This window comes from Lonchura striata, chromosome 35 (assembly GCF_050655825.1).
Source record: "Lonchura striata isolate lonStrDom1 chromosome 35, ASM5065582v1, whole genome shotgun sequence".
In the NCBI taxonomy this organism is placed as follows: domain Eukaryota; kingdom Metazoa; phylum Chordata; class Aves; order Passeriformes; family Estrildidae; genus Lonchura; species Lonchura striata.
The window spans coordinates 8,853,206-8,880,280 of record NC_140737.1 but is presented as its reverse complement, the minus strand read 5'-3'; the positions used below and the strand labels follow the sequence as shown (position 1 = coordinate 8,880,280).

The following is a 27,075-nucleotide window of genomic DNA, read 5'->3' as shown; positions in this document are numbered from 1 at the left end:
GATGCTCTCCAAGGCCTTTTCCAGACTGGTTGATTCTCTGGTGATTGTGACACTGCAGGGCCCTGGGGAAGCAAGGGGCCATTGTGACACTGCAGGGCCTGGTGGCACTAAGAGGACCATGGTGACACTGTGTACGACATGGCACCACAGAGCCACAGGGACACTGTGACACTGTGGGGCTGAATGGAAGCAAGGAGTGCATTGTGACAGTCTGGGTCCTGGTGGGACCACAGAGGCCATCGTGACCCTGAAGGGCCTTGTGGAATCAAGAGGCCATTGTGCCACTGTGGAACCAAGGAGACCCTTGGGAGAGCCTGGGGACAATGGAATCAAGGGGCCATTGCTCCATTGCAAGGACTCTGGGAACTGAGGGAACAGTTGTGATGCTGTGGTGTCCCATGAAACCAAGGGTCCTGGGTGACACTGCAGGATCTTGTGTCACCAGGACTCAATTGTGACACTGTAGCACCAAGGAATTCCTTGAGGCACTCTGAGGCCTCATGGAACCAAGAGGCCACTGTGACCCTGCAGGGCCTTGTGGAACCATGCAGAGCTTTGTGACAGAGCAGGACCTCATGTCATCATGGGACCGTGGTGACATTGCTGGGCCCCATGGAACTGAGTGCTGCCCCTCAGGAACTCATGGAATGAAGGTACACGTTTGACACCGTGGTGGCTCTTGGGACCAAGAGGCCATTGTGACACTGAGGGACCAAGGAGAGCATTGCTGCCCTGCCAGACCTCATGGAACCAAGGATCCACTGTGACACTGCAGGGCCTTGGGGACCACAATGACATTGTGACACTGCAGGGCCCAAGGATCCAAGGGACTTTGTGACATCAAGGGGTCCCATGGAACCAAAGGGACATTGTGACACTGGGAGGCCTCATGGAATCACGGAGACCATTGGGACACTCTGGGGCCTCATGGAACCCTGGTGACACCAAGTTGTCTGGGAGTGTTGGTCTGCTGGAAGGTGGGAGGGCTCTGCAGAGGAACCTGCACAGGCTGGATCCAGGGCCCAAATCCAACAAGGTGAGGTTTAACAAGTCCAAGTGCCGGGTCCTGCACTTTGGCCACAACAACCCCTGCAGTGCTTCAGGCTGGGGACAGAGGGGCTGGACAGCAGCCAGGCAGAAAGGGACCTGCAGGGACTGATGGACAGCAGGAAGGACATGAGCCAGCAGAGTGCCCAGGGGGCCAAGAAGGCCAATGGCTCCTGGCCTGGATCAGGAATGGTGTGGCCAGCAGGAGCAGGGCAGTGATTCTTCCCCTGTGCTTGGCAGTGGTTGGGCAGCACCTCGAGTGCTGTGTCCAGTTCTGGGCCCCAAATTTAGGAAGGACATGGAGGGGCTGGAGCATGTCCAGAGAAGAGCAACCAGCCGGTGATGCATCTGGAATAGAAGTCCTGTGAGGAGAGGCTGATGTTGATCCTGGAGAAGAGGATGCTCAGGGGAGACAAGACGGTGTCAGGGCACAGCTTGGATGTGATGATCTCCAAGGTCTTTTCCAACCTTGCTGATGCTGGGATTCTCTGAAACCACCCTTGGAGCAGTTGCAGGAGGAGCCCTGGGCCTCCTCTTCAGAAGCTCCAGCAGCCCAGGTCCCTCAGCTTCTCCTCACAGCCCCAGAGCCCATCCTGTCAGTCCTGCAGAGCCTCTGCAGCTCCTCCTCACTGCCCAGAACAGGGAGCCCCACAGCCAGACACAGCAGCCCAGATGTGCCCCCCTGGCCTGGGGTGCCTCTGGCAAGGCAGCAGCACCAGGCACTGCAGGAGCCTGCAGACAATTCCTGCAGCACTTGTGGGATGATCCTGCTCCCCAAGGGACGTTCCCATGGTGCCAAGTCAGGAACTGCAATGGGGAGTGGGGCCAGAGAGGAAAGGGCAAACAGGGATGGGCTGTGTGCAGGTGAGGGAACAGGGCTGGGCAAGAGGAATAAATCTGGACCAGGAAGAGTAAAGAAAGCAAAGGTGAAGCGAAGGAAATGCTCAGGGCAGTTTGGGGGTGGCTGCCAGGCAGCCCTGGCTCTGAGCAGCAGCGTCTGCAGTGGGACAGGAAACTCCCAGCTGATGGAAACAAACTTTCTGGCTGACTGCAGAGGCCAGGACAAAGCTGAATGGTTTCCCTGGCATCCCCCAGCCCTTCCTGGCCCCAGGGGCTGATGGCATTTGTACTGCCTCAGGTTCATGTCCCCACAGCACCAGCCTGGGGGTGCTCCCACCTGCTGTGTGCAATGCAAACAGGGGCTGCTGAGCCAGTGCTGCCGTGTCTGTGCCTGCAAGGATGCGGCACCTCTGTGAGCTGAGGGAGAGGCCAGGGCTGCAGAGGGGGGATGTTGTTGGCAGCTCCATGAGGACACTCTGGGACGCTGCCCTGGGCTGTGCAGTGCACTGGGGATGGATCAGCCCCTGCTCTGCTGCTCCTTCCTGTCTCCCCCAGGGCCCTTGCAGAGCACCAGCCATGCTGTTTGCCCCCAGCCTGCCCACGGCCAGCCTGGGGCTGCTCACGGGGGTTTTCTGTGCTGAGCATTGGCCTGGCCGTGTTCTTGAGAGAGCCTGGGCAAGGAGCCTGGAGCCCCCAGGCCCTGGCCTGAGGCGTCAGCGCTGCCCCAGCAGTGCCCATGGCCTGTCCCTGCTGCAGCCCCGGCACTGCCACCCCCAGGACTGTGCCCGGCCCCGAGAGCACTCGGGCCCTGCAGCAACACCAGGGCCACCAGGGCAGCGGGGCAGGGCCACGGGAGCAGCACTGGCAGCACCAAGTGCTGCTGCTCCTGGGCACAGCTGCTGTGCCAGCACTGATCTGCCCCAGCTCTGCACACAGACATTGCTGCTGCAGCTCCAGAGAGGGCAACAAAAGGGCATCTCTGCAGAAAACTTTGCTGGGAGATCCTTTAGATATTTTAAAGCCATCGAGAGCATAGCCCCCCATTGACAGTTTTTGGGCACAGGGAAGATGGAGACAAACAAAATGAGAAATGGCACAAACAATGACATGTCATTGTGGAAAATCTGAAAAAACTAAAGCAAAGAACCACTGATCAGAAATAAACAACAAGTGTCAAAGATGACTTTTATTACAAGTGAATTGCAGAAATTGGCCAGCAGTTTAATGTTCCTGAAACCATCTAGTCATCAGTCTCCAAACTGCAGCCTTGAGCTCCTGGTTCCTCAGGCTGTAGATGAGGGGATTCAGGGCTGGAGGCACTAGTGAGTACAGAACTGACAGGGCCAGATCCAGGAAAGGGGATGACATAGACGGGGGCTTGAGATTTGCAAACACTGCAGTGCTGAGGAACAGAGAGACCACAGCCAGGTGAGGGAGGCAGGTGGAAAAGGCTTTGTGCCGTCCCTGCTCAGAGGGGATCCTCAGCACAGCCCTGAAGATCTGCACATAGGAGAAAACAATGTACAAAAAACATCCGAGTCCTAAACTCACACTAACTGCAATGAGCCTAATTTCCCTGAGGTAGGATTTGGAGCAGGAGAGCTTGAGAATTTGGGGGATTTCACAGAAGAACTGGCCCAGGGCATTGCCATGGCACAGGGGAAGGGAAAATGTATTGGTTGTGTGCAGCAGTGAATAGAGAAAGGCACTGGCCCAGGCAGCTGCTGCCATGTGGGCACAAGCTCTGCTGCCCAGGAGGGTCCCGTAGTGCAGGGGTTTGCAGATGGACACGTAGCGGTCGTAGCACATAATGGTCAGGAGGGCAAGCTCTGCTGAGATGAAAAAGAGAAAGAAAAAGAGCTGAGCAGCACATCCTGAGTAGGAGATGTTCCTGGTGTCCCAGAGGGAATTGTGCATGGCTTTCGGGACAGTGGTGCAGATGGAGCCCAGGTCGCTGAGGGCCAGGTTGAGCAGGAAGAAGAACATGGGCGTGTGCAGGTGGTGGCCGCAGGCTACGGCGCTGATGATGAGGCTGTTGCCCAGGAGGGCAGCCAGGGAGATGCCCAGGAAGAGGCAGAAATGCAGGAGCTGCAGCTGCCGCGTGTCTGCCAGTGCCAGCAGGAGGAAGTGGCTGATGGAGCTGCTGTTGGACATTTGCTGTGGCTGCACATGGGCACCTGTTCATGGAGAAAGGACAGAGACAAGTCAGGAGAGGATGCTTGGAGCCAAACCTGGGCCATTCATTGTAGACTGTCCTACTGAGACTCACCCATCCTACTTCCTGCTCTGAGAAAACCTTTGGCTGCAATCGGAGCACAATCACACTCCCAGATCACCCTGGGATAAACCAGACCCTGCCCAGAGCAGAGGGATCCCTTAGTGTCTCACCCTCTCCAAAAGTCTCTGGGCAAGATCTAAGCACCCCTTGTGCCAAGGACACTCACGGCTCCCTTGGCCAACCCAGCAGCATTTCCTCAGCTCTGGTATCTCTGCACTTCCCTGTGGGACATTCAGAGAACTCCCCGAGGCTCTGGCACAGATCTGCACCCAGGAGGGCAACTCAGAGCTGGGGAGGGCACAGCAAGGAGATCCCCAGCTGTGCCCATGAGGGGATCTCAGAGAGGGGCTCAGCTCATTCCCCTTTCTCATGGACTGCTTTGCCCACAGCCCCACAGGTCCCAGGGATGCTTGGACACCCCATTCCCATGGACAACCCTGCCTGGCAGGAATGCCAAGGGAAGTGCCTGACTCAGCTGCTGAAAATGCCAGAGCTTCCCTGAGAGCCCCAGATAACAGTGACAATACCAGGGGAGTGCAGAAACAAAAGAAGATCTTGTGGTGCTGTGCCTGAGAGGGCAGGGCAGAGACAGCCAGGCACTCAGGACAGTGTTCCCGTGCCCAGCTGTGGCCGGCACCTCCCACACACCAACAGAGCCCTCCTGCCCCAGCACTGCTCTGCTCAGCCCCCTCTGCTTCCCTGAGCATCTCCCTGGGCCTGGAAATCCCTCCTGAGAGGTGCCTTGTCCCTGCCAGCGCTCACAGAGCCCATCCCACCCTGTGTGCCCTCGGCCCGGCCCTACAGAAACCTGCCTGTGTGCAGGGCCCTGGCTGGGGCAGGCTCTGTGTGCAGCTGGGCAAGGGCAGCTCAGGAGAGCCCTGCTGGGCCCTGCAGAGGTGATGCTGCTGCTGCCCAGGGCTGAGGAGGGGCTGAAGGCCCTTTGGGAGGCTCCCAGCAGAGACACTGACCACCCAAAGTCACAGTTCTGGAGTCTCTGTAAATGTTCTAACCTTCCTTTGATGATCCTGTGTGTCCCTTTCAACTCAGAATGTTCTGTGATTCTGGGATTACAATTCCTGTTCTGCTTCTCTCATCCCCCTGTTGTCTATAATAAAAAGAGAAAAAAATCCCTTGCAACAGTGTTAGAACAATAAAGTTAAAACCAGAAGTTCACTGGAAGCTTCCAGGTGTCCCTGTGGGGATAAGGGAAAATAAGTCCCTGATTTCAATAATTTATTAAGGTTGATTAATTAGGATATTTAACAGGAACATCCAATGGGAGATTCAGTACACAGTTACACACTCCTGGCTAACCCACTGGAGTAAGTCCAAAGCCTTCTTTGTCCCAGTTTTTGTTATCACTGCTCACATTCAAAAGCCAAAATACTCTTCCTGTGGGTTCTTTCCCTGATAAAAAGACAATATAGCACTTAAAAAATTTATTTAGACATGTTATAGTTCTAAAATCTAAGACAAGATAAGGAAAGGTACTAGAGTTAATTAAGCAATATAATTACATTAAGTATATAATAGTAGTTAAATAGAGTTAATTAAGAGTTTAATAGAGTTAGGTAAGGATTATAAGTTTATAACTAAATAACAGTAATTTACAGAACTATGAATATATGAAAAATATATGAAAAGCAAAAATGTTTTTGTCATCATCCCAACTTTCCCACCCTGCTCCAAGCAGAAAATTGAAAACACTCTCAGGAAAGCTCCTGATCTTTACAGCAATCCCAGGCTTACCTTCTTTGGGAAGTGCCCTCCGGAGCTGTGCCCAGGCTGGTCTGGAGCTGGAGCAGCCCTGCCCCAGCCAGCCCCTCTCAGCAGCAGCACCTGCCCTGCTCAGGGTGGCTCCTTCCCCCCACAGCTCCTGGCCAGCGCTGGGAGCAGCTCCAGGGCCGGCTGAGAGCTGTCCCTGGCAGGCAGCAGAGTCCCTGGCCCAGCACAGTGCCCTGGGCTGCAGGACCCTGCTCTGCAGGACAGCCCTGGGCACCCCTGGCTGCTCTGCACAGGAGATGAGCAGAGAATGCACTCACAGGGTCTGTGGGCATTGGGATGTTCCAGCTTTAGGAGATCTCTCCAGGAGCTGCAGCTGCATTGTCCTGCAGCCAGAGGTTCCTGTGCCAAGGGCTGGCAGTGATTCTGCCCCAGGCACTTCTCAGCCCCTTCCCAGCCCTGACTGATTGAAGCTCTCTGTGCCTCTGTGCTGTGCCCGCGCTGGCTGCAGGCAGTGCCCCAGCCCTGCTGGGCTGGGAGAAGAGCTGCTCAGCAAGAGAAATGTGCTTTTGAAGCTCTGCTTGGTTACCAGGCTCACCCTCTGTGCCAGGAGCCCGGCCCAGCTCAGCTGCACAGACACAGCACAAGGACTTTAATGAACCTCTGGGGCTTTGTGCTCAGGCCCTGAACATCAGGCCCTGAGAGGGAGCTGCAGAAACCTCTGCAGAACTCCAAGTCGCAATCCAGCTCCAAAGTTTCTGGGACTTTTAATGGGTCCCACCGAGAGACACGACTGAGAAAGTGTCCCCAGGCCCCAGGCAGAGCAGAGAACTGGAGGCACTGATGACAGGAGGGGACAAAGAGAAGCCAAGTCTTGGTGCCCTGGGGCACAGCAGGGTCTGTGCCACCAAGGGCTGTGAGGAGACACCTTGTCCTGAGGCCCTGGGGCCTCCTGGCACAGCCCCAGCCAGGCTGGGCACTGTCAGCCCCTGCTCCTGCCCTCAGCATCCCCCCCATGCCCACATCCCAGTGGCCTCAAGGATCTGCTGGAAGGAGTCCCTGGGGAGCCTTGGTCAGGAATGGCCCTGGGGGCTCCTTCATGCTCCCAGGGACTGCAGGTTTTGCAAAGGACTTTGGGTTTGGCTTTTGCCTTGGAGTCTCTGAGAGGTTTATGCAATCATGGCCCCAATTATCTGCTTTAAGGAGTCCCATGAGAGCTTTGTACTGACACTCAGTGGGGCTCATTAATGCTTTGAGATCCTCAAGGTTCTTAGGGTACTTTGGATTGTCCTTTCAAAACGGAGAGGTTTTTGTGCCATTTTCAGTTTCTGAGAGGTTTTTGTGCCATCCTGGTCTCCAGTTCTCTTTTCCAAGGAATCCACGAAGACTCTGTGTTGGGGATGGACCTCAGTGGGTCCCATTAATGCCTTGAGACACCTTGGGTGTTTCCTCTTGACTTTTACTCCTGTAAAGGTTTGTGCAATCTCCTCTCAGGCTGTGAGATTCCGGGGCTCAGCTCCAAATGCACCATGGGGCTCATTCGGATCAAACAAGTCCTGACAAACCATGGCTCTGCCTTGATTTCTCTCTTGTCTGGGGCAGTGGATCAGGAAGTGTCGTGGTTTGACACGGAAAGAGAATTTTTTTCCGGAAGGAAGAGGTCAATTTAGATATTGACCAATTGAAAGTAGACACGCCTCTGAGAACACAGAGGGGTTGAAAGCAGAATTCCCAGGGGAACTTGCTCTCTTTGGTTCCGGTCAGCGTGCAGTGCAAACCTCCCCTGCCCAGCCACAAGCTGGGTGGGGGAGGGGAAGCCCCCATGGCCTGAGAAAGGTAGGCCCCAAGGGTGGTGGAAGGACTGGAACCGGGCTGGCCCCTGCAGATGGAAGGGTGGAAGAAATCTGGGATGTCTCCATTTCCCACCCCCCCCCCCCCCGGTTTCTCTCCCGAGGGGGAGAGAGAAAGAGACGGCGGCGGTCCTGTCCTGTCAGCAATTCCACCGCGAGGAAGGAGGAGCGGGGGGAGCTCCAAGGTGCCCCCCAGTTGTGTGGGAGTTGCTGGATGTCCGGGCATCGAGCCATCCCTGGGAGTTCAGACTTTTAACCCTTTCTTGAGAAAATGAAAGCTTTGTGAATTTTCCTTTCCCCTCCTCGGTTTGAAAGAGAGGAAGAGGGACACCTTGGACCCTGGGATGTTGGAAGGAGGAATTCTAGAGGGGAGGGGGACAAGGAGTGGCTTTTGGCTGGACTTTTCCGTGTTAGCCACAACCTGAGCCAATCTTCTCCTTCAAGAGGGACTGTGTTTTGGGAGGATGCCAGTGAATCAAGAGACCTGCTTCAGCTGGGAAAAAGACAAAATTGGAGTGAACAGAGAAAAGGTTAGGGGGTTTGTGGTGGCGCCCCCTTTCCCTGGAAAGGAAAGAGAAGAGAAGAAGATCTCTGTTCTTGAGCCCTCGGCCCCAGGGGAAAATGGGGGGGACTGTGGTCCCAAACAATGAAAAACTGAACTGTTGTTTTCTCCCCTCTTGGCAGGGCATCCTTGAAAGGAAAAAATCCTAAGAGCAGTCTGTCCATCCATGCATTGTGGTGAGAGCACTGTGCATGGCAAGGAGAAGGGTCACCATGGCAAACTTTTTCTCCGGGCGGTGCCATGTGTGACATGGAAACACAGGATGTGGAGCTGTGTTTCTTGGGGGGTCTGTGGCACAGGAGAGACTCTGTTCCCTTGATGGACTGAGTGTCGATTGTTTGGAGGGTGGAAACCTGATTGGGGTCCAGATTGTGTCTCACTGTGGTTTGTTGGAGTTGGGTGGTGGGGGGAGGAATGTTTTGCAAGGTTTTCATTTGATCTTTGTGTGGTTTTTTTCTCCTTCTTTAGTTTTCTCTTTTCTTTTGTAGTAGTAGTTTAATAAAGTTTTTTTTCTGTTATTAAGCTTGGGCCTCCTTTGCTCTATTCTAGATTCCACTTCACAGCATTCAAGGGAGGGATCACATTTTCATGGGGGCACTGGCATTGTGCCAGTGTCAAACCATGACAACGGTCTATGTGCCAATTCCCGTCCCCCCCATTTCCCACACCACTCAGGATTTCTCACACCTGGGTCTACTCCTGGGTCAGGGGTCTCTTCAGCCCCCCTAGAAATCTCAGCCCTCATTCTAGAGAGACTGCAGACTGTAGAGAGAAAGCTTACCAGATTAAACACCAGGAAGATGGTCTCTTTAACAGTCAGGGGAAACTGAACATTCTCTAATAGGGAGCTAAGAGATTCAGAGGAGAAGAAGGAAAGCAACATCTGAAAAGCCTCATCCCCTGCTTCCCCTCTAACAAACTGGCTGCACAACCATGACCATGAGCCATGCATTCCTGGAACAGACTTCAGCACCTTCATAAACCCCTGAAAGCCATTACACCCAAGCCCAACCTGATGGATATTCTGGTCAGTGGCCTTCTACTGCAAAAACTACGTATTAGGGACAATACTGGAGCTATTCCTGGATAAGAAAATAAACCTAGGGACCATAGAGGGATTAAGATCTCAAAAAAACACTAGGGACCAGAAACACATACAGGCCTCCACTCTAAAAAGACACTATGAATTCAAACAACAAAGCCAGTAACTGCTCCATACTAACACAAAGTAATTGGAAGCAAAATATGATTAGAATGAGTTTGTTTTTTTTTTTTTCCCTCTCTCCAGCCATGAAATGGGAAGCAAAATATTTGTCCTAGTTCAGAGCAAATCTGGGAGAAAAACCTCTGGAAGGAGCCCCCAGAAAACAAACCCCCATGGCCCCTCCCCACCCACCTGATTCGGGAAGAATTTTCTCTGAGAGAAGTGGAAAAGAACCTGTTTATTTAACAAACAAAACCCTTCCCAGCACTAAAAAAATGAACAACAACAGATGACAACAAAACTCTTTCACCACTCTGCAGAGATGACAAATCCAGAAAGTCTCTCCTGGGAGTGGTCGCCCGGGTCTGGGCGCTGGGGATTGCTCTGGGCACTGGGGATGGCTGCTGCAGATCACAGAGCGCAGGCTCTCGGTGCTCCTCGGGGTTTAGAGGGTCCCAGTCCAGAGCAGGTTGGATGGTATTCAGGAAAGGGAAAGGGAAAAGAAACAGTCCAGGGAAAGAACTGGACTGCTCAGCTAAACTAACTAGGAAGCAAAGGCAAAAGCAGAAGCAAGCCAAGCAAGCCAAGTAAAGCAAAAGCCAGCCAGCACTGGCCTCTTCTAGACAGCAGAGCATGGGGGGAGGTGAGCCGGCTGATAACAAGGCAAAACAAACCTTCACTTTCAGAGTCAGTTCTGAAAGCACAGAACAGAATATCAAACATGAACAGAACCCACGATTGGAGATAAACACCAGAACCTCACCCTGGGACATTCCACCCCTTATCTCCATATCTTCAACATCATGTAAAAACTTCATCAAGTTAAACCTTCCATCTTTCACTTACTCATACACATTTCCTTCCATCTCAATTACTCAAACCTTCAACACTTACACATTTCCTTCTATTTCACTTGCTCAAACCTTTGACACTTACACATTTCTTTCTGTCTCATGTCTGTGTGTTTTCATGCACAGACACTGGCAGCAACATCCAGCAAATATCCAGTGTTATTTGCACATGAGTCTCACCCCACAATCAGATCCCCCTGAGGTACACATCGTGTTGCTCCATCTCTCTGCATTATCCACCATGTACAACCTGGTCCCTGAGCAAAGACAATCCCACAAATGGGTTTGTCTGTACTCAAGGCAGAATTGATCCACACTGATTTCCCTAACAAACCTCTGACATGTGCCACTGGGACTTCATGAACTATACTCAGGGGCTCAGACTGGGCAGGACCTGCTCGATTGGTGGAACCTCAGCTGTTAACTAACCAGGTGACCTTTGCTAAATGCTGCTCCCAATTTTTGAAAGATCCCCCACCCAATGCTTTTAAGGTGGTTTTTAACAGTCCATTGTACCTCTCCACTCTGCCTGCAGCTGGTGCATGGTAGGGGATGTGGTACACCCACTCAATACCATGTTCCCTAGCCCAGGTGTTGATAAGGCTGTTCTTGAAATGAGTCCCATGGTCTGACTCAATCCTCTCAGGGGTACCATGCCTCCAAAGGACCTGCTTTTCAAGGCCCAGGATGGTGTTACAGGCTGTAGCATGAGACACAGGGTAGGTTTCCAACCATCCAGTGGTGGCTTTTACCATGGTGAGCACGTAGCGCTTGCCTTGGCGTGTCTGGGGCAGTGTGATGTGGTCAATCTGCCAGGCCTCCCCATACTTGTACTTGGACCCCCGCCCACCATACCACAGGGGCTTCACCCGCTTGGCCTGTTTGATGGCAGCACAGGTCTCACAGTCATGGATCACCTGAGAAATACTGTCCATGGTTAGATCCACCCCTCGGTCTTGTGCCCACTTGTAGGTGGCATCTCTGCCCTGGTGGCCTGAGGCATCACTGGCCCATTGTGCTCATAGCAACAACCACTGGTTGAGGCTCACAGTCTGGTTTAGCTGCTGGCTTAGGCTCACAGTCTGGTTTAGCTGCTGGCTTAGGCTCACAGTCTGGTTTAGCTGCTGGCTCAGGCTCACAGTCTGGTTTAGCTGCTGGCTTAGGCTCACAGTCTGGTTTAGCTGCTGGTTTAGGCTCAGTGTCTGGTTTAGCTGCTGGCTTAGGCTCCCTGTCTGGTTTAGCTGCTGGCTTAGGCTCACTGTCTGGTTTAGCTGCTGGCTTTGAGCCGGGGCTGTTGGCTGCAGCCTGAGTGACTGGGATCGCTGCTGATTTATCTCCTTGCCCCCCTTCCTCTGTCTGCTGCCCTACAGTATCTAGCAGGGTGTGATAAGCACATGCCACGGCCCAGCTCCCTGCAATGATCTTTTTCTCTTTAGACTTATCATGGCATTTATCTTTCAGGTATCTTGCCACCTCAGCTGGATTCTGAATTTGTTCACATGGGAAGTCCCAGGCTATAGGGTCAGAAAATTCCTTTAAGGTTTGGTCCATATGCTCCCATTTCTTTCTTGAACTCCCTCACGTCTCCTGAGCTGAGAGGTACCTCTACATAACCTATTCCCAGAATTTGGGTTGGTTGTCCCTGCTGACCAGCACTGGGGTTAGGGATCATTCCCAAAGCTACTTCCCTTCATGGATATAGAGCTTGCCCTTCCCTTTCTCTTTCCCCCCTTGTTAGACTGTGAGTAACACAGCGATTTTCCTCAGGGATCGGCTCTGGGATTTCTACCTCTTGGTTATCAAAATCTCCCCCTTGATCTAAATTGGGGTAGACTGCAGGTGGTGCTGGTGGGGGTTGGAGGAGGATGTATGTATGGTAGAGGGGGTGCAGTTGGAACTTCCTCAGGCTTTTTATTTTTCTTTTTCCCTCCCTGGGTGCTTCAGGCAAAGTTTTGCTCTTGTTTCCCCCACTATCCAGACAGCATACTTGCTCTCTCCCATATCAAAAGGTTCTTTGGAGTTTACATAAATGTTTAATGCCTGGAAAATCCAGACCTTGAAGTTTCCAAACACTGGCCAAAACAAATTATCACTACAGATTTGTTTTCCTCCCCATTCTTTTATACAATAATATATCATTTTTGCCCTAGCCTTCCCTTCCCTTGAAGGATATTCATCCCAAGATTTTATCATTAGACCTAACGGACTGTCAGGGGGGATCTGGGGAAGCGTTACCGGGGTCCCCGTCCCCATGGAAGCAGAGGGCTTGCTTTTCCTCTGTCCCATCTCCCAGGACACCTTCAGGCACACACACACTCGCGGCCCCTGTTGGTGCCCAGCCCCTCACGGGCTCTGCAAACCGCACTACTCAGAGCTCTGCCCGTGCCTCGCCCTACAAGGACGTCTCACGCGTTATGTCCTGGGATCCCAGCCCAACCCAGCGGATCCCCACTTTTATACTCACGCTGTCCTGCGTCTTCGCCTGGCTTCGTGCACAAAGATTACGGGGTTACCGGTATCCCTTGTGCTCAATACCGAATTTGGGTTCGTCGGTAAGGGTCTGGGAAGGAAAAGCCTGCACCAGGGCCGCTGCAGAGGCAGCGGGGCGCCTCCCTGATTAGGAATTCCCACCCGTTCACCCTTATCCGAGTCACGGCACCAAATTTGTTATGGACAAATTCAACTGGGGAGGCTAATTATCGATAAATCAATTAACAAGAATTTATTAAGCCAGCGGTATTAAGCAAAAGAACAGCGCTGGGCAGCCAGGGAGCCTCTGCTCTGCCACGGAGCACCTTCCCCCTTTGACCTTTTGGTTTTATACGTCCCGGTTGACGTATTTTCTCTCTATGCACTCTGCGCCGGTGCAATTGGTTCCTGGGGGTCTTTTGTTCTGCCCTTGGTGGTCATAGGAATGAAGGCTCCTCATCTTCCTTGCAGATTGTCATTGGCCTAAAAGTTAACTTGTATATAATTAGTTACTCAGCCTTCTATGCTAGTTGCATTCCCTACTCAGTTCAAATTCTTGTCTCCTTTAACACTCATTTTGATGAACAACGACCTTTGTATTTATTACACCCACTCTCTCCCAGTGCCCCCCAACGTGTCCATCTCTCTGCTGCCCTCGAGCTCCCGGCCCAGCCCCGGCCGCCTGTTCCCATCCAGCTGAGGTGGTTCCAGGGCGAGCAGGAGCTCTCTGTGGTGGCCACTGATGTGGTCCCCAACGGGGACTGGACCCACCAGCTCCTGGTGCTGCTGGAAACCCCAACCCGGGCCAGGCTCACCTCCACCTGCCAACAACATCAGCCTGGAACAACCTGTGAGCCGACACTGGGGTACAACAGAGGAACTGAGGTTGCTGGGAGAGCCACTGGGATGTGCTGGGAGCAACTGGGAGGGAGTTGGAGAGAGCCTGGTTTCAACTGGGAGACGAGGTTGGGGGTTTGGAAGGGCTAAGAAGGGGTTTGAAGGATACTGGGGAGGGTGGGATGGGGTTCTGGAAGTCCTGGTAGGCACTGGGAAGAGACTGGGAGAGGATTTGGGGGTCCTGGGGCAGTGGGGGTGACTGTAAGGAGGCTGTGGGATCCTATGAGTGACAGGAGGGGCTTTGGTGGGTCCTGGGGAGGTCAGGAAGGGATCAAGAGGGAGGTTTTAGGGGATCCTAAGTGGGCTGGGAGTGACCTGGAGGGTGCTTGGAGGGGCCTGGGTGTCTGTGAGTTTTTGGGAGATCCTGACCCCTGTGGACCACCCAGAGATGCTGCTGGATGCTGCCGCAGCAAGATGCTGATAGGAAATGGAGACTCCTGAGTTGGGTTCTGTCTTCCTGACACTGGGGATCGGGTTCTACCTGTGCAAGAGAGTCTGGGGGGGTCCAGTGAGTTGTGTCCTCCCTCCTCTGGAATGTGTGTGCTCCCCTGGGGCCCCCAGTCAGGTGTCACCCCCTTTTCTCTGCCCACAGAGCTCCTGAGCCGCCGGCGGCCGCAGCCCCTCCCCGTGGCCTCGGGCCGAGCCAGGACCCCCCGCTCCATCACGATGCTGATTTTGGGGGGATTGAGTGTCCCCCAGCCCTGCTGTCACTCTGCCCCTGCCCCCTGCTCCCAGTGTTCCCAGTAAAGCTTCCCAGTTAAACCCAGCCCAGTTCCTGGGGGCACTGGGGAGGGACTTGGGGGGACCCCACGGCGGGGCCGGCCCTGGGCAGGGAGGGCGGGTCCAGGTGGGGAACACTGCCTGCTGCGGGTCTGCCCGGCAACTGGTGAGTCATCAGCCCCGCTCTCGCTGATTGGCTGACTCTTCTCCACCGCGTTCTCTCATTGGCTGAGGAGAGGCCCGGCAGTGCAGAGAAGGAACGGGAGAGATCCCGCCCCGAGCACCGGCACGGGGACAACAGACCCGGCCTGGGCACAGGGAGGGAATTTATTACCAACCAAACCACGGCAGCACCAGGAGAAGGGAAAGAAATCCCTCCAGCACCTTCCCCCACCCAATGGAGATCACCCACAACAGGGTTATCCACCATGGAGAGACGGGGACATCCGAGTTTAGACCAAAGCCAATTTTATTGCGTGTACCAGGTGTTTATACAGGGATTTACTTCTATGGTGCTTATAGAGGGCTCTGTTTTTGGTAACAATTTCCCATTGGTTACACATTCATGGTGACATCCAGTAACCTGGGAACATTTATCTTATCACAAACACTCGCACCATTTATTCTGGTCACTTCTTGCCCAGGGAGACTTCAAGTGTGTCTGTGTCTCCCACAGTTTCTGCTCAGTCAGGCCTCGGATATCGGGCCCCTTTATCAGCTCCATTGCTTTACTCTCTGTTTTATTCCCCATACGGGGGCACCAGGGCTCTGCCCAACGGGGTTCACTGGGGATCATCCAGCCCAGATCCTCCCATGGGGGATGGAGCTGCAGCAGCACACCAAGCTCTTCCCTCACTCTCTTCCCTCAATTCAAGCTCTTGCCTAACTCTCATCCCTCACTCAGGGCACGCACGGGGCTTCCCTTAGTGGCGCCTCCGTTGGTGCTGGGTCAAGTGAGAGCTCTGTGAGAAGCTCTTCCCACACTTCCCACACTCGTAGGGCCTCTCCCCGGTGTGGATGCGCTGGTGCAAAGTGAGGCTGGAGTTTTGCTTGAAGCCCTTCCCGCAGTCGGGGCAGCGGTAGGGCCTCTCCTCTGTGTGAATCCGCTCATGTAGGAGGAGATGGGTGCTGGTCTGAAACCTCTTCCCACACTGGGGACACTCATAGGGCCTTTCCCCAGTGTGGATGCGCTGGTGTCTTCTCAGGTGTGAGCTCCACCCAAAGCTCTTCCCACATTCCAAGCACTCATAGGGCCGTTCCCCAGTGTGGATCACCATGTGCCGGACCAGGTCCGAGCTGTCTCTGAGACTCTTCCCACACTCCCCACACTCGTAGGGCCTCTCCCCAGTGTGGATGCGCTGGTGTGCTCGCAGGTGTGAGCTCCACCCAAAGCTCTTCCCACATTCCAAGCACTCGTAGGGCCGTTCCCCAGTGTGGATCACCATGTGCCGGACCAGGTCCGAGCTGTCTCTGAGACTCTTCCCACACTCTCCACACTCGTAGGGCCTCTCCCCAGTGTGGATCATCTCGTGCCGGATCAGGGTGCAGCTCCAGCTGAAACGCTTCCCACATTCCAAGCACTTGTGGGGCTTCTCCCTGCCATGAGGCTTCTCCACCAGCTCCGAGCTCTGCCTGGATCTCTGCCCGCCTTCCTGGCTCAGGGGGGATCTTTCCTCCCCACAGCTCCCTGGGCTGGGTTTGCAGCTCCTCCTCCTGCAGCATCTCCGGGGCTTTTCCTCCTCCTCCATCCAGCCACGCCCTGGAAATGATAAATCCTGGTTTGAGGGAAAAACAAGAGGAGAGCACCTTGGACTGGAGGTTCCTCCTTGCCCAAGTTCATCTCAGGAAGTCATTTGGAATCTTGTGTCTGTAAGAACATCCAAAACACCAAGTTTCAGCCCAAAAATCCCACAAACTTCAAGACACAGATCAAGCTCAGAAACACCATTATTCACCCCGTGAAGATCGTGGATCCATCTCCACAGTCACCTGCTGCATGTGGGGGGAGCAATGCTCCTGGGGCTGGGGGGACGCTGCAACTATAAGGAGTCGTGGAACCTTCTGCTGCTTCCTCTTTCTGCTCCTTCTCCTCCACCTCTTGTGTCTCTACTCTTCCTCACACTCCTCTTCCTCCTGCTATACCTCCTTCTCCTGCACAATCCCACCCTCCCCTGCCTCCTGCATCGTTTGACCATTTAGTTCCTCAAGCCTGCTTCTCCTTCCCTTCTCCTCCCCTTCTGCTCCTGCCCCCAGGCTCAGCACCCACTGCCGGCTCCCTCTTCCCCCCAGCCCCACAGCATCCCAGCACAGGGGCAGGGATGGAGCTGGGGCAGGTCGGGCTGGGGCAGCGCTGGGCTCTCGGCCGCTCCCGCCCGCACTCGGTCCCCACTGCAGCCGCTCCCGCCAGGACAGCGCGGGGGGGCCCGGCCTTGGCGCTGCCCCACTCCCACCTCCCCAAATTCCCCTCGCGGGGCCATGGGGCCGAGGGGGGGCGCAGGTGGGTCCAGGTGGGGAACGCGGGGAGCTGCGAGTCTGCCTGGCAACTGGTGAGTCATCAGCGCCGCGGGCTCTGATTGGCTGAGCTCTGCCCGAGCCCTGGGGCTGCAGCACAGAGGGGACACCCTGCTCCAGGGGGGATGTCCCACAAACGGGGGACCCCATGGAAGGAACCACAGGAAAGTGTCTTTACAAACAGATGCTCTAAAGCTGCTCGGAGATAGGGCCAGGCAACTTTTATGTAAGGAAGTGACAGGAGAAGACATCGGTTTCAGAAAATTTTATTAATTGATGACACAGACTGCTGCTCAGCCAAGGTCCTGCTATATTCATGAACTTCCAGAAGAACAACAAAGACATAACAGAGCCATTAATATTGTTTGCTATATGAAAGTGGGGTGCATATTAATGGTGTATGTAGTAGGTGGACTGGGATATCTGTAGCTCTCAAGTACTTCAGCCAATGAGGAAAGAGAGAGTGAGATGTGGCCAGGAGAATTAGGATGAAAAGGAGGGCTGTGTCCTTCAACAATTGGAGAGATCCCATGGGGAATGTCCCATGGCCTCTCCCAGTTTTAGAAATGAAATTACTTTTACAGTACTCCTCTGTCTGCTTTGTGGACAGAATCGTCTGGTGATGCCAATTTTCCCGCACACCCTGGGGCTCATCCCGAATTCCTTCCACCATCCGGGGCGGCGGGCAGGGAGTGCAGCTGAAGATGCCTCACCCACTTTGGGTGATCGGCTCCCTTGGCTGGCGGCAGCACCGGGGATTGACTGGGGACCCGGGAGTGACCAGGAGACAGACGAGTGACACATCAGGGGGGGCTGTGAAGAGTCAGCAGGGAGAGAGCACTGAAAATCTCATCAGTGAGTGCCCTGGGATCCTCAGGGAGTGAACATGGCAGGGCACCCATGGAGGGGAGAAAAGGGAAAGCCAGGGAGGGGTCCTGGCCAAAGGGATGATTATCGAAAAATGTCTCTGAAGGGTCCCCTGGGAGAATGTTGAGGTAGTTTGCATATTTCCCCAGAGGTAATTAAGGACATGGACACCCAGGGGGGCAATAAGGGAAGGGGAGAAGGGATTTGGACAACAGGGGATGGATGGGGTTGGTGTGCTGGGAAGGGATCGGGTGAAGAGGAGTGTGCAGCAATATGGTTCAGGTAAGAAGCAGCAGGAGGAATCTATGTGGTAAGAAAAAGGATGATGGAAAAGAGGAGAAAGAGAAAAATACAGAGGACTGAGATGTTTTTCAACAGGGTCTTATCCTCACATTTGCCAGCTGATCCAGATCCTTTCCATCCCCGGTTTCCAGGAGAGGAAAAGCAGGAGGTCAGGATGGCAGGGGTTTCTCTGCGGTGGCAGCGGCAGCACCGGGCGCAGAGGTGCGGCACCGGGAGCACGGGCTGGGGCCTGTGGGGAGCTGCGGGGCCGGGCCGGGGCTGTGGGGCAGCCGGGGCTCAGCGCCGGGCGCTGCCTGACCCCACCAGCCCCGGGCAGGGCCGGCAGTGGCCCCCGGCCCCCAGGAGGCTGCGGGACGCCCCGGCCGCTGCCCGGCCCCGGGGAGCTGCCGGCCCTGCCCGCCGGGGGGGCCGCCTTTGGACACTGCGGCAGGACAGGCACCGGCTCTGCCACACGGGCTGGGCAGGGACCCTGAGCACAAGGGGGAAAACAAAGGAACAGCTGGGAAATGCAGAGTACTTGGTAAAATAAAAAGGCAAATGGTGGAGAAAAAGGTTAAAAATTTGGGATATATTTTGACTGAAGGTTCGTGGTTGAACGACCCAGAGTGGGTGTGGGCAATCTCAGAAGTAACACTACCCAGGAACAAAAAGGAGCTGTGACAATGCTGAGGATTAGAAGGGAATTCCACAACCTGGACTGAGGATTCTCGGTTCCAGCCAGAACACTGTAGGACTTTTTAACCCCAGACAGCCTCCATATTGTGGTATGGACAGGAGAAAGAGAGCAAAACTTGAGAAAATGAACAACCAAAAATACTGATGCCTTAGCTGTGGCTCTTCCAGACTCAGAAAAGTGTTGGGAAGGATGGATAAATATAATTATTCATAATACAGCCAGGCTGAAAACAACCCTCCCTACTGGCTGGACAATACCGTTGCCTACAGATAAGTCCAAAAGTTAAATAGACTGTTCCATCTTACCCCCCAAAATGTATGGTTCATCCCCTAAAACATCAAGTGCCTGTAACCCCATTGGCCCAAGCCTTGTTCCAGCCCACCTTGAAGCCCCTGGTAAGGGTCTCTGAGGGGCCAGACGCTCTCTTGGATCTTCCCCCCTCTCAGGACCTCCACCCTGTCCTAGAGCATCCTCTTCTCTCTCCCCTCCCCCATCCCCTCAAGCTTGCCAGGTGCTGCATCTGGCAGCTCCAAGCAAGACCTTTCTCCATCCCTAATAAACCTCATATCCTAAGAGCAGCCTTCAGAGATCTCTCGTCTCCATTCACCTAAACCGTCCTGGAGCACAGCACTCCCTACAGAAAAGAAATTGGAATTGTAGGTGAATGTTAAACAGGGCCATGCCAAAGGAATTCTTGGGCCAAAATGTTTCACCCAGTGGCCACAGTGGCCTCATTGGCTGCAGAATTGTGCAGCCACAGTTTCAATGGGAACCGAGGCCCAAAAACTGATGACAACAGGATCTTCGACTGTTCCAGTCTGCCATCAAGTTCAAGCTTTGGTAACCAAAAGAGCCTCACAATGGATGAGCAGTGCTCGGTTATTACAGTGTGAAACTTGTGCAGTGGCACAGGAGGATTCAGAACTGAGGACAGGGGAAGGGTTTAACCCAGCCTCCTGTTTGAACAGCCCACAGAGGGGCTGGGAAGAAACCCAGCACTGCATTCAAGTGACACAGCTCCAGACCCAGCCTGGGGGAGATTCAGGAGACATTGCCTGGCCTGAGGCAGAAAATGTGTTTGTGGATGGCTCTTCAAGGGCAGCAGAAGGGAAAAGAGTTCCACGACACGCTGTTATTGAGGAAAGGGAATCAGACAAAGCGCAGGTTACCCCCATGGTCAGCTCAACCAGCACAGCTGTGTGTGCTTGTAAGAGCCTGGCACTGAAATGCCCTGAGCAGGAAGGCTTCAATATCTTCTGGTGACCCCATCTCACCTAACAGGGGGGCAAAAGCAAATCTGATTGCTCAGCAACCACTGGATCACTTAATAAGGCATCTCTAAAACAAGTAATTTCTATAAAAGGGATTGCGGAAGCAACAGATTCAAAGAGCAGCACTCATTTTACAGGAAAGATCCTCCAGGGGCTTATGGCAGCTTTAGGAATACAATGGGACCTCTTCACCCAGAGCTCAGGCTGGGTACAAAGAATGAATGGGGAAAGAAAGAAACACCTTTGGAAGCTGAGGATAGAAACCAAGATGCCATGGGTACGGCTTTTGCCATTGGCTTGGGCAAGAAGAAGAGCCAGACCAAGGGCAGATATTCAATTATTTCCCCTTGGAATTGACCTTATGAATTCCTTACCCTGGGAATTCTCCACCCAGTGCAGGGTGGAGATAAGGGATGCACATTTAAAGCAGTCTGTGGCCAGAATCCTGTCTCTGGTGCAATCTCTCCCCCAGGAAGCTGGGCTGGCACAGAGCCTGCCTTGGCACTTTGCTGTTGCCAACATCCAAGCAGGACATGGGCTCTGCCTAAGGAGTGCAAAGCAGCACCACTGGTGGCCAAGTGGCGTGGCCCATGCCAAGGGGCCCCGAGGCCAGAAACAGCCGCCAGCACAGCTGAACACGGGGGGACCCCTCAGCCTGGGCTCCAGGTCTCTGCAGCCCCGGAGATTTGCACTTCCCGCCTGCAGCAGGAGGATGGGAGGCCCCCCTGAGCCTGCACTGAAGGCAGCGCAGCAGCAGCCAGGGCTCCACAGCGGGGCAAGGCCCTGGGCCTGCCCACACCTCCTCTGCTGAAATCCTCGGCCTGGCCACCCTCCCTGGGCAGCTCCAGCCACCGGGGCCAGCCCTTGCTGCCACTGCTGCAGCTTCAGTGCTCTCTGGGCCTGCACTGCCACAGCTGCTGGGGAGACACCGGGACAATTCCACTCTGGCTCTCACTCACACACTGCCCTGCCTGCCAGTGCATCCATGGAAAATAGACCAGCTCATAGACTTGAACATTGTTAACCTTTGATTTCTCTACTCAGGCTTGCTTTGCCTTGGCCTTAGGGAAAGAAATGTTAAAGGTTTTGTTAAGGGATGTTACACCACTCAGTGGAGATGAGTTTAACACCTCAACACACTGGGATTGGCCCAAAAGAGACCCACAAAGACAACGACCAGCAGCAAAACATCAACCCCAGCAGCAAACAGCAACCAGCACCTACCCCAGACACTGCCCCCGGCAGGGCTGCAGACACCTGGTCTGCAAAAGGCTGAGAAGGAAATCCAGCACTTCCCACCTCATTAACAGCACAAGCAAAGAAATCCAGGCCCAATAGGAAACCAAATACTAAAAACTGCACAACTTGAAACTACAGAACATTAAACCAATGCATTTAGACTGGATCAGACTGGATCAGGTTTGGGAAAAATCGAGTAAAAGCCACGTGTCATGCAACAATTTTCTCTGCACACCCGGGCTATGTGGGGATAGAATGATTTCTGTTGCACATCCTGGCCAGAATCAAGGAATGCCTTGACTCTAACACTAAACATATTGGTGGAGCTTTTCTTTTTCGTGCAGTTTCAATGCAAAGTTTAGAGCATTAGAGTATATTTTGTATCACTCCCACTTCTATATTGCCGGTTATGTTCGGGTCAGAGATGTGAGAATGAGTTTTTATTCTGAGGAGAAGGAGAAAAATGTGAATCGCCTTGGAATTTTCTCATGTATGTTTCTGCGTGGCTCTTAGAGGTACCAAAATTTTGGTCTGGGTTCTTCGATGTTCACCTCTTGGCTGTATTTTGCAAAACTAGAAGAGATTTCAAAGTGACCCCTTAACTCATAAACAGGCAGCCAAGAGAGGAGCTTCAGAAATGCAAATTAACACTGCTGGGGCAAACTGGGGACAATGTACCTGGCTCTTCTTGCCTGGGGCAGGAATTGGCTGATTCCCTCTGCCCCTCACCCCAAGCTCTGCCTGCTTGCACAGATGGAATCTGCACAGCTGAAGGCAGAGCCCATGCTGAGGATCTCTGACTCTGCAACAGAAACGGCTGAAGCTGCAAAGGGAAACAGCAAATGGAGAATGTTGGGAAAACTTCACTAAAATCAGGGGGGGATCATCCCTCTGCCCACTCCAACATCTGCTGTCACTGTCTATGCTGTACAGGGTGTATCACAGCACTGGGGTTTTTGCTATAACAAGTTCAGGAAAATCAGCTGGAATTCAAATATTGATGATGTAATTCAAAAAAAGCAGTCAATTGATGCAGCCCCGGCTGGAGGGAGCATCCAAAAATGGGGAAAAGTTGCATGGCCACCAGAACAAATCCTACAACACCGTGGACCAGCCCCTGGGAATGCAAACCAATTCATATCATCAGACAGAGAACCCATTTATCATTTCAATGGCATCATTAGATTACAAGCTGTCCTCGGAATAAGAACCAACCAGACAGCTCCAGCTCCTGACCTTCCTGCCGACCAAGCCACTGAAATGAAAAACAAAACATTTCACCAGGGGATGGGATCAGATTATATGTCAGCAGAAAAAACAGGAGTTTGTGGAAAACTAAACGGCTCAAACTGCTGCTGGTAAAGAGATGGCAAGGGAAAATGGTAAAAAAGCTAAGAAAGGAAATAGGAGAGCAGTTTATGTATTGGTCAAACATGGAAAGGATGGATATAGGACACGGTTTCGTGGCTTCCTGGCACAACAGGGGTTAAAGGAATGCTGCTTCTCCTCTTCTGTGCTGCAGCAACTCTCATCTTTTTACCATGCTCCACACCTTGGCAGTGCAGCTCATCCAGCAGCTGAGCCAGGGCATGCAGGTGGCAGCCAGGCCTCCTGATCCACAAACGGCTACAAAAGGACAGGGAATGAGGGCACCGAGAATAATCCCAAAACCAAAGAGGACCCGGGAAGAACGAAACAGAGTCAAGGAGTGAATCTGCCTGGAGATAGGACCAGGCACTTATAGATAAGGGGAGAAACCATCACTTCCAATAAATGGTACAAATTGACCCAGACAGCTGCTCAAAGTGCCGCTACGTTCCCGAACTTCGAGGAGAAGAACAAAGACTTAACAGAGCCATGAATATCGGCTGTTATACAAAAGGAGGGTGCACATTAACGAGGACAGGCTCCAGGCGCATCGGGAAGTCGGAACCTTCCAAGGAACTCAGCCGGTGGGCAAAGGCAGAGGGAGATGCGGCCGGGAAAATGAGGATAAAAAGGAGGCTGCGGGCTACAGCCACGGCAGAGAGCGCACGGCAAATGCCCCACGGCCTCTGCCCCTGCTCGGCAATAAAGTCACTTTGACAGGACTCCTCGCTCTCCGCCGGGCACACGAACCTCCGGCGACGGGAATTTCCCCGCCCGCTCCCGGCCGCGGGGCAGCCCCTCTGTCCTACCCACAGCAGCCGGGCCGAGCCAGCGCTGCTCCGGCAGCGGCTCCTGCCCGGCCCCGGCGGGAAGGAGACCGCGGGCAGCCGCTCCCGCAGCGCCCTCGGCCCGGGGCCGGCACGGGCCGGACACGGCACCGGCGAGCCGCCGGAGCCCCCTGCCGCCCCCTCCGCCCGCAGCCGGCCCCGAGCCCCCGCAGAGCCCAGCGCGGCTCCCACCTGCGCCGGGGCCGCCTCCGAGCTCCGCCGCCGCCGCCTCACCGCGCTCCGGCCGCTGCCGCCGCTGCCGGGCCCGCACAGCCGCTCGGCCAATGGCGGCGCTGCGCGGCCACGGCCGCCCTCAGCCCGCCGCCGGGGCCGCGCCGCGCCCCGCTCCCACCAATCAGCGCGCCGCAACCGCGACTGACGGCACCGGCGGCCAATGGCAGCGAGCTCGGGGCGGGCTCTGCGCACGGCCCCGCCTCGCCCCGCGCTCTCGGCGCCCCCGGGCTGCGTGAGGGGAAAGCCGGAGATGAGGAACAGCCCCGGCACGGGCCCGGGCCGAGCCGGGATTGAGCTGCCCACACAAACAAACTTCTCCGCGCCTCCCGCCACGGCTTTCCCGGCCCTGCGCCTCCCGTGCCTCCGCCTCTGCGGGAAGCCCAGGAGCCTCACTTCTCCTGCCCCTCGTTAGCGCATCAGAGCTTCGCTTTGATTTCCCCCGAAAAGGGAAACCTGCCCCAAGCCCTGTGGGTTAGTGGGGCAGGGGAGAGATTTCTGGCGGAAAACTCCAAAGACTCGGAGCAGGAGAAGGAGAAGTCAGTGCAGAGCCTTAAATGCAGCTTTCCCCACGCCTCCCTGCTCCCAGCTGCACCTCCTCCCCCGGCAGGGCAGGAGACAGGGAATGGGGCCATGCTCAGCTCATCCCCCGGGGCTTCTCCCTCTGCTCAGGGACAGGAGTCGTTCCCTGCTGCACCCTGCGCTCTCTCCCGGCCGAGACTTCTCCAGGAACTTCTCGGAGCGGAGTCCATCCCCTGGGCACAGCCCCCTCCGAGTGCTGCAGCGTGGGTCACTGTGCCACGGGCTCAGTCCTGCCAGGACAGGCTGCTCCAGCGGGGCCCCTCTGCCCGCGGGCTCACAGCTCCTCTCAGGCATCGCCGAGCTCCAGCCCGGCTCCTCCAGGGGCTGCAGGGGATCTCTGCATCCCCATGGATCTGCAGGCGGATCTCTGCATCCCCATGGACCTGCAGGGGGATCTCTGCATCCCCCTGGACCTGCAGGGGGATCTCTGCATCCCCCTGGACCTGCAGGGGATCTCTGCACCCCCATGGACCCGCAGGGAGATCTCCGCAGCCCCATTGTAATATATGTTGTGGAATAATTTGTGGTTATGAAAAATATACATCAAGTCAGTTGTGCTTGTAGAAAAAGATTCTTAAAGTTTTATATGACCGGTGGCTGCAGCCGGGGCTGGAGAAACCACAGATGGCAGAGAAAGAATGACCTAATTTACAAATGAAAAAAGGTGTCTCTGTGCAGAGATGGGCGCTTTCCGGGGACAATCCAGGAGACACCCAACGTTTAACCCCTGGTCTGCCGGGGAGCCAGGAAACCGTGTCTCATTCCCATCCTTTCCATGCTTGGACCAATCCAGAAACTGCTTTCCTATTTCCTTTTTTATCTTTTTCAACACTTTCCCCTTGTCATCTCTTTGCCAACATCAGTTTGAGTAATTTATTTTTCCACAAACTGCTTTTTTTTTTCTGCTAACAGATAATCTAATCCCATCCCCTGGTGAAATGTTGTGTTCCTCATTTCAGTGGCTTGGTCGGCAGGAAGGTCAGCTGTCTGGTTGGTTCTCATTCCAAGGACAGCTTGTAATCTAATGATGCCATTGAAAGGATAAATTGTTTCTCTGTCTCCTGATAGGAATTTGTGAAAAATGCCAATCACTTGGTTTTTAGAATTTTAAAAGTTTAATAATAATAAAATGGTGAAAAAAATAGGAATAGAATTAGACTGATAAAAATTTAGAGTTAGGACAATTACAAGACAATAAAAAGGAAAGAATATCTGAGGTCCAGATGCTCTCAGGCACTTAAGCCAAGAGGAATGTACCTTGTGAATGAAGGAATCACCCCTAAAACAATACACTGTTGCATATTCATATATCCTTTATGGTTATACATACATTCTATTTGAAACAAAAAACTCTGTCTCTTGTATGTCAACTGCTTTCTTTAATTCCCACGGGGTCTTCAAGTCTGAGCCAGGCATGAAGAAATCAGCTTCTTCTAATAAGAAAACCACAAATTGCTCTTCTCTGGAGAATTTGCATGTTCCTTGAAACGAGTATCTCATTCCTTAAACACCCCCACCACACACACATACATAGTTTCTTTTTTACTACTAAAGCTTCATTTTACCTACAAAGCTACATTTACCATACTGTTATATGCAGCAGATATAATTGGCTCCATTTCTAATATGATATATGTGATATTGAATATTTGTTAGATTTGTTAGAACACTCTAACACTCTACACGTTTGTATTAGGATTCCCTCCCTCCCTCGCAGGTGAGACCGGGTGTATATTGGAAACTGATTTACAAGTAAGAAGGTGTGGCTCCCCAGGAGATGGGCCATGGCTGGGGAGATACAGGAACCCCCGGTGCTGATCCTTGCCTGAAGGACCCGAGATGGATATCATGGAAATCCTTGGGCAGACACAGGTGAATGCAGCGTTCCCTCCCGTAAATTTCATCAAGGGATTCAACAAACTCCAGACACTGTTCTCCCTCATCACCAAAGCAGAAAATCTTATTAACATGTGGACTCTTAATGGAAGAAAAGACTGACTGCTGAAATCTTGGCCTCAGGCAGAATTTTCCCTATAAAAACTGCTTGTGCCAGGATGGAGGTGTGTGGGCTTAGAGGAAAACCTCTGCTGAGGCTGACCTCTTTGTTGCACACCCAGGGCCAACCCCGGGCTCGGCTCTGTTCTTTCCTTGTGGCTGGCCTAGATAGAATTTGATTGCAAAATAAATATTTTATTTTTTCATATTAATTTGGCTGGACAAATTTTCATTTATAACAGTTGTAACACATAAAAGGAAGAATCCCCATTTCTTCCACCATCCCATCCTCAATACATTACCCCACCAGTTAGTTTTTAACACTGTTTTCCCATTTTTGGATTGGTGTCTGGGTTGTTTTTTTCTAGGATGACCTCCCCATTGTCATCTATTTTCAACAGTCTGATATATTAAACTTTCCATAAACACCCCGTTCATTAGCCAATAAACAGTCTAAAGCCAACCTATTCTAGTACACTGCAGTTTTTCCCCTTTTTGCCTGCAGGTACTCAATTTGGGTGGGTCTGTGGCTGTTGACATGGGTGTGTGTACCAAAAAGGAACTTTGGTTTCTTTCCATGTAACACTTTCTGTAACATTTGTGACACGATCTTGCTTGTATCTCAGAAGGGAAAAGACAACAAATGGGAGACAGAAACAGGAATGACAGAGGTCTGGCTTGGCTTATACCCCCACCTCCCCTGCCTGTGGGGCTGCTGCCCACAGCAGGTACGTGTGATCTTCTCACTGGTGAGTACAGTGCTCA

The 27,075-nt window shown here is 53.5% G+C and overlaps 2 protein-coding genes across 2 annotated transcripts in view; both read right to left on the bottom strand.

The window, feature by feature from the left end:
• Nucleotides 1-27,075, bottom strand: part of LOC144246964 (uncharacterized) — a 712,254-nt gene that overhangs the window by 101,840 nt on the left and 583,339 nt on the right. The window contains exon 4 of the mRNA XM_085565238.1: nt 15,386-15,946. Coding sequence (XP_085421364.1) covers nt 15,386-15,946 — 561 coding nt within the window. The remainder of the gene's footprint in view (nt 1-15,385; nt 15,947-27,075) is intronic.
• On the bottom strand, nt 3,006-4,041 carry LOC146764353 (olfactory receptor 14J1-like). Its single transcript, XM_085565314.1, has one exon. It carries the CDS (start codon nt 4,039-4,041, stop codon nt 3,109-3,111), a length of 933 nt encoding a protein of 310 aa, XP_085421440.1. The 3' UTR covers nt 3,006-3,108.

Excerpts from the sequence above, each read along its gene's own strand:
- LOC146764353 (XM_085565314.1), bottom strand. The coding sequence starts at position 4,041 with ATGTCCAACAGCAGCTCCATCAGCCACTTCCTCCTGCTGGCACTGGCA.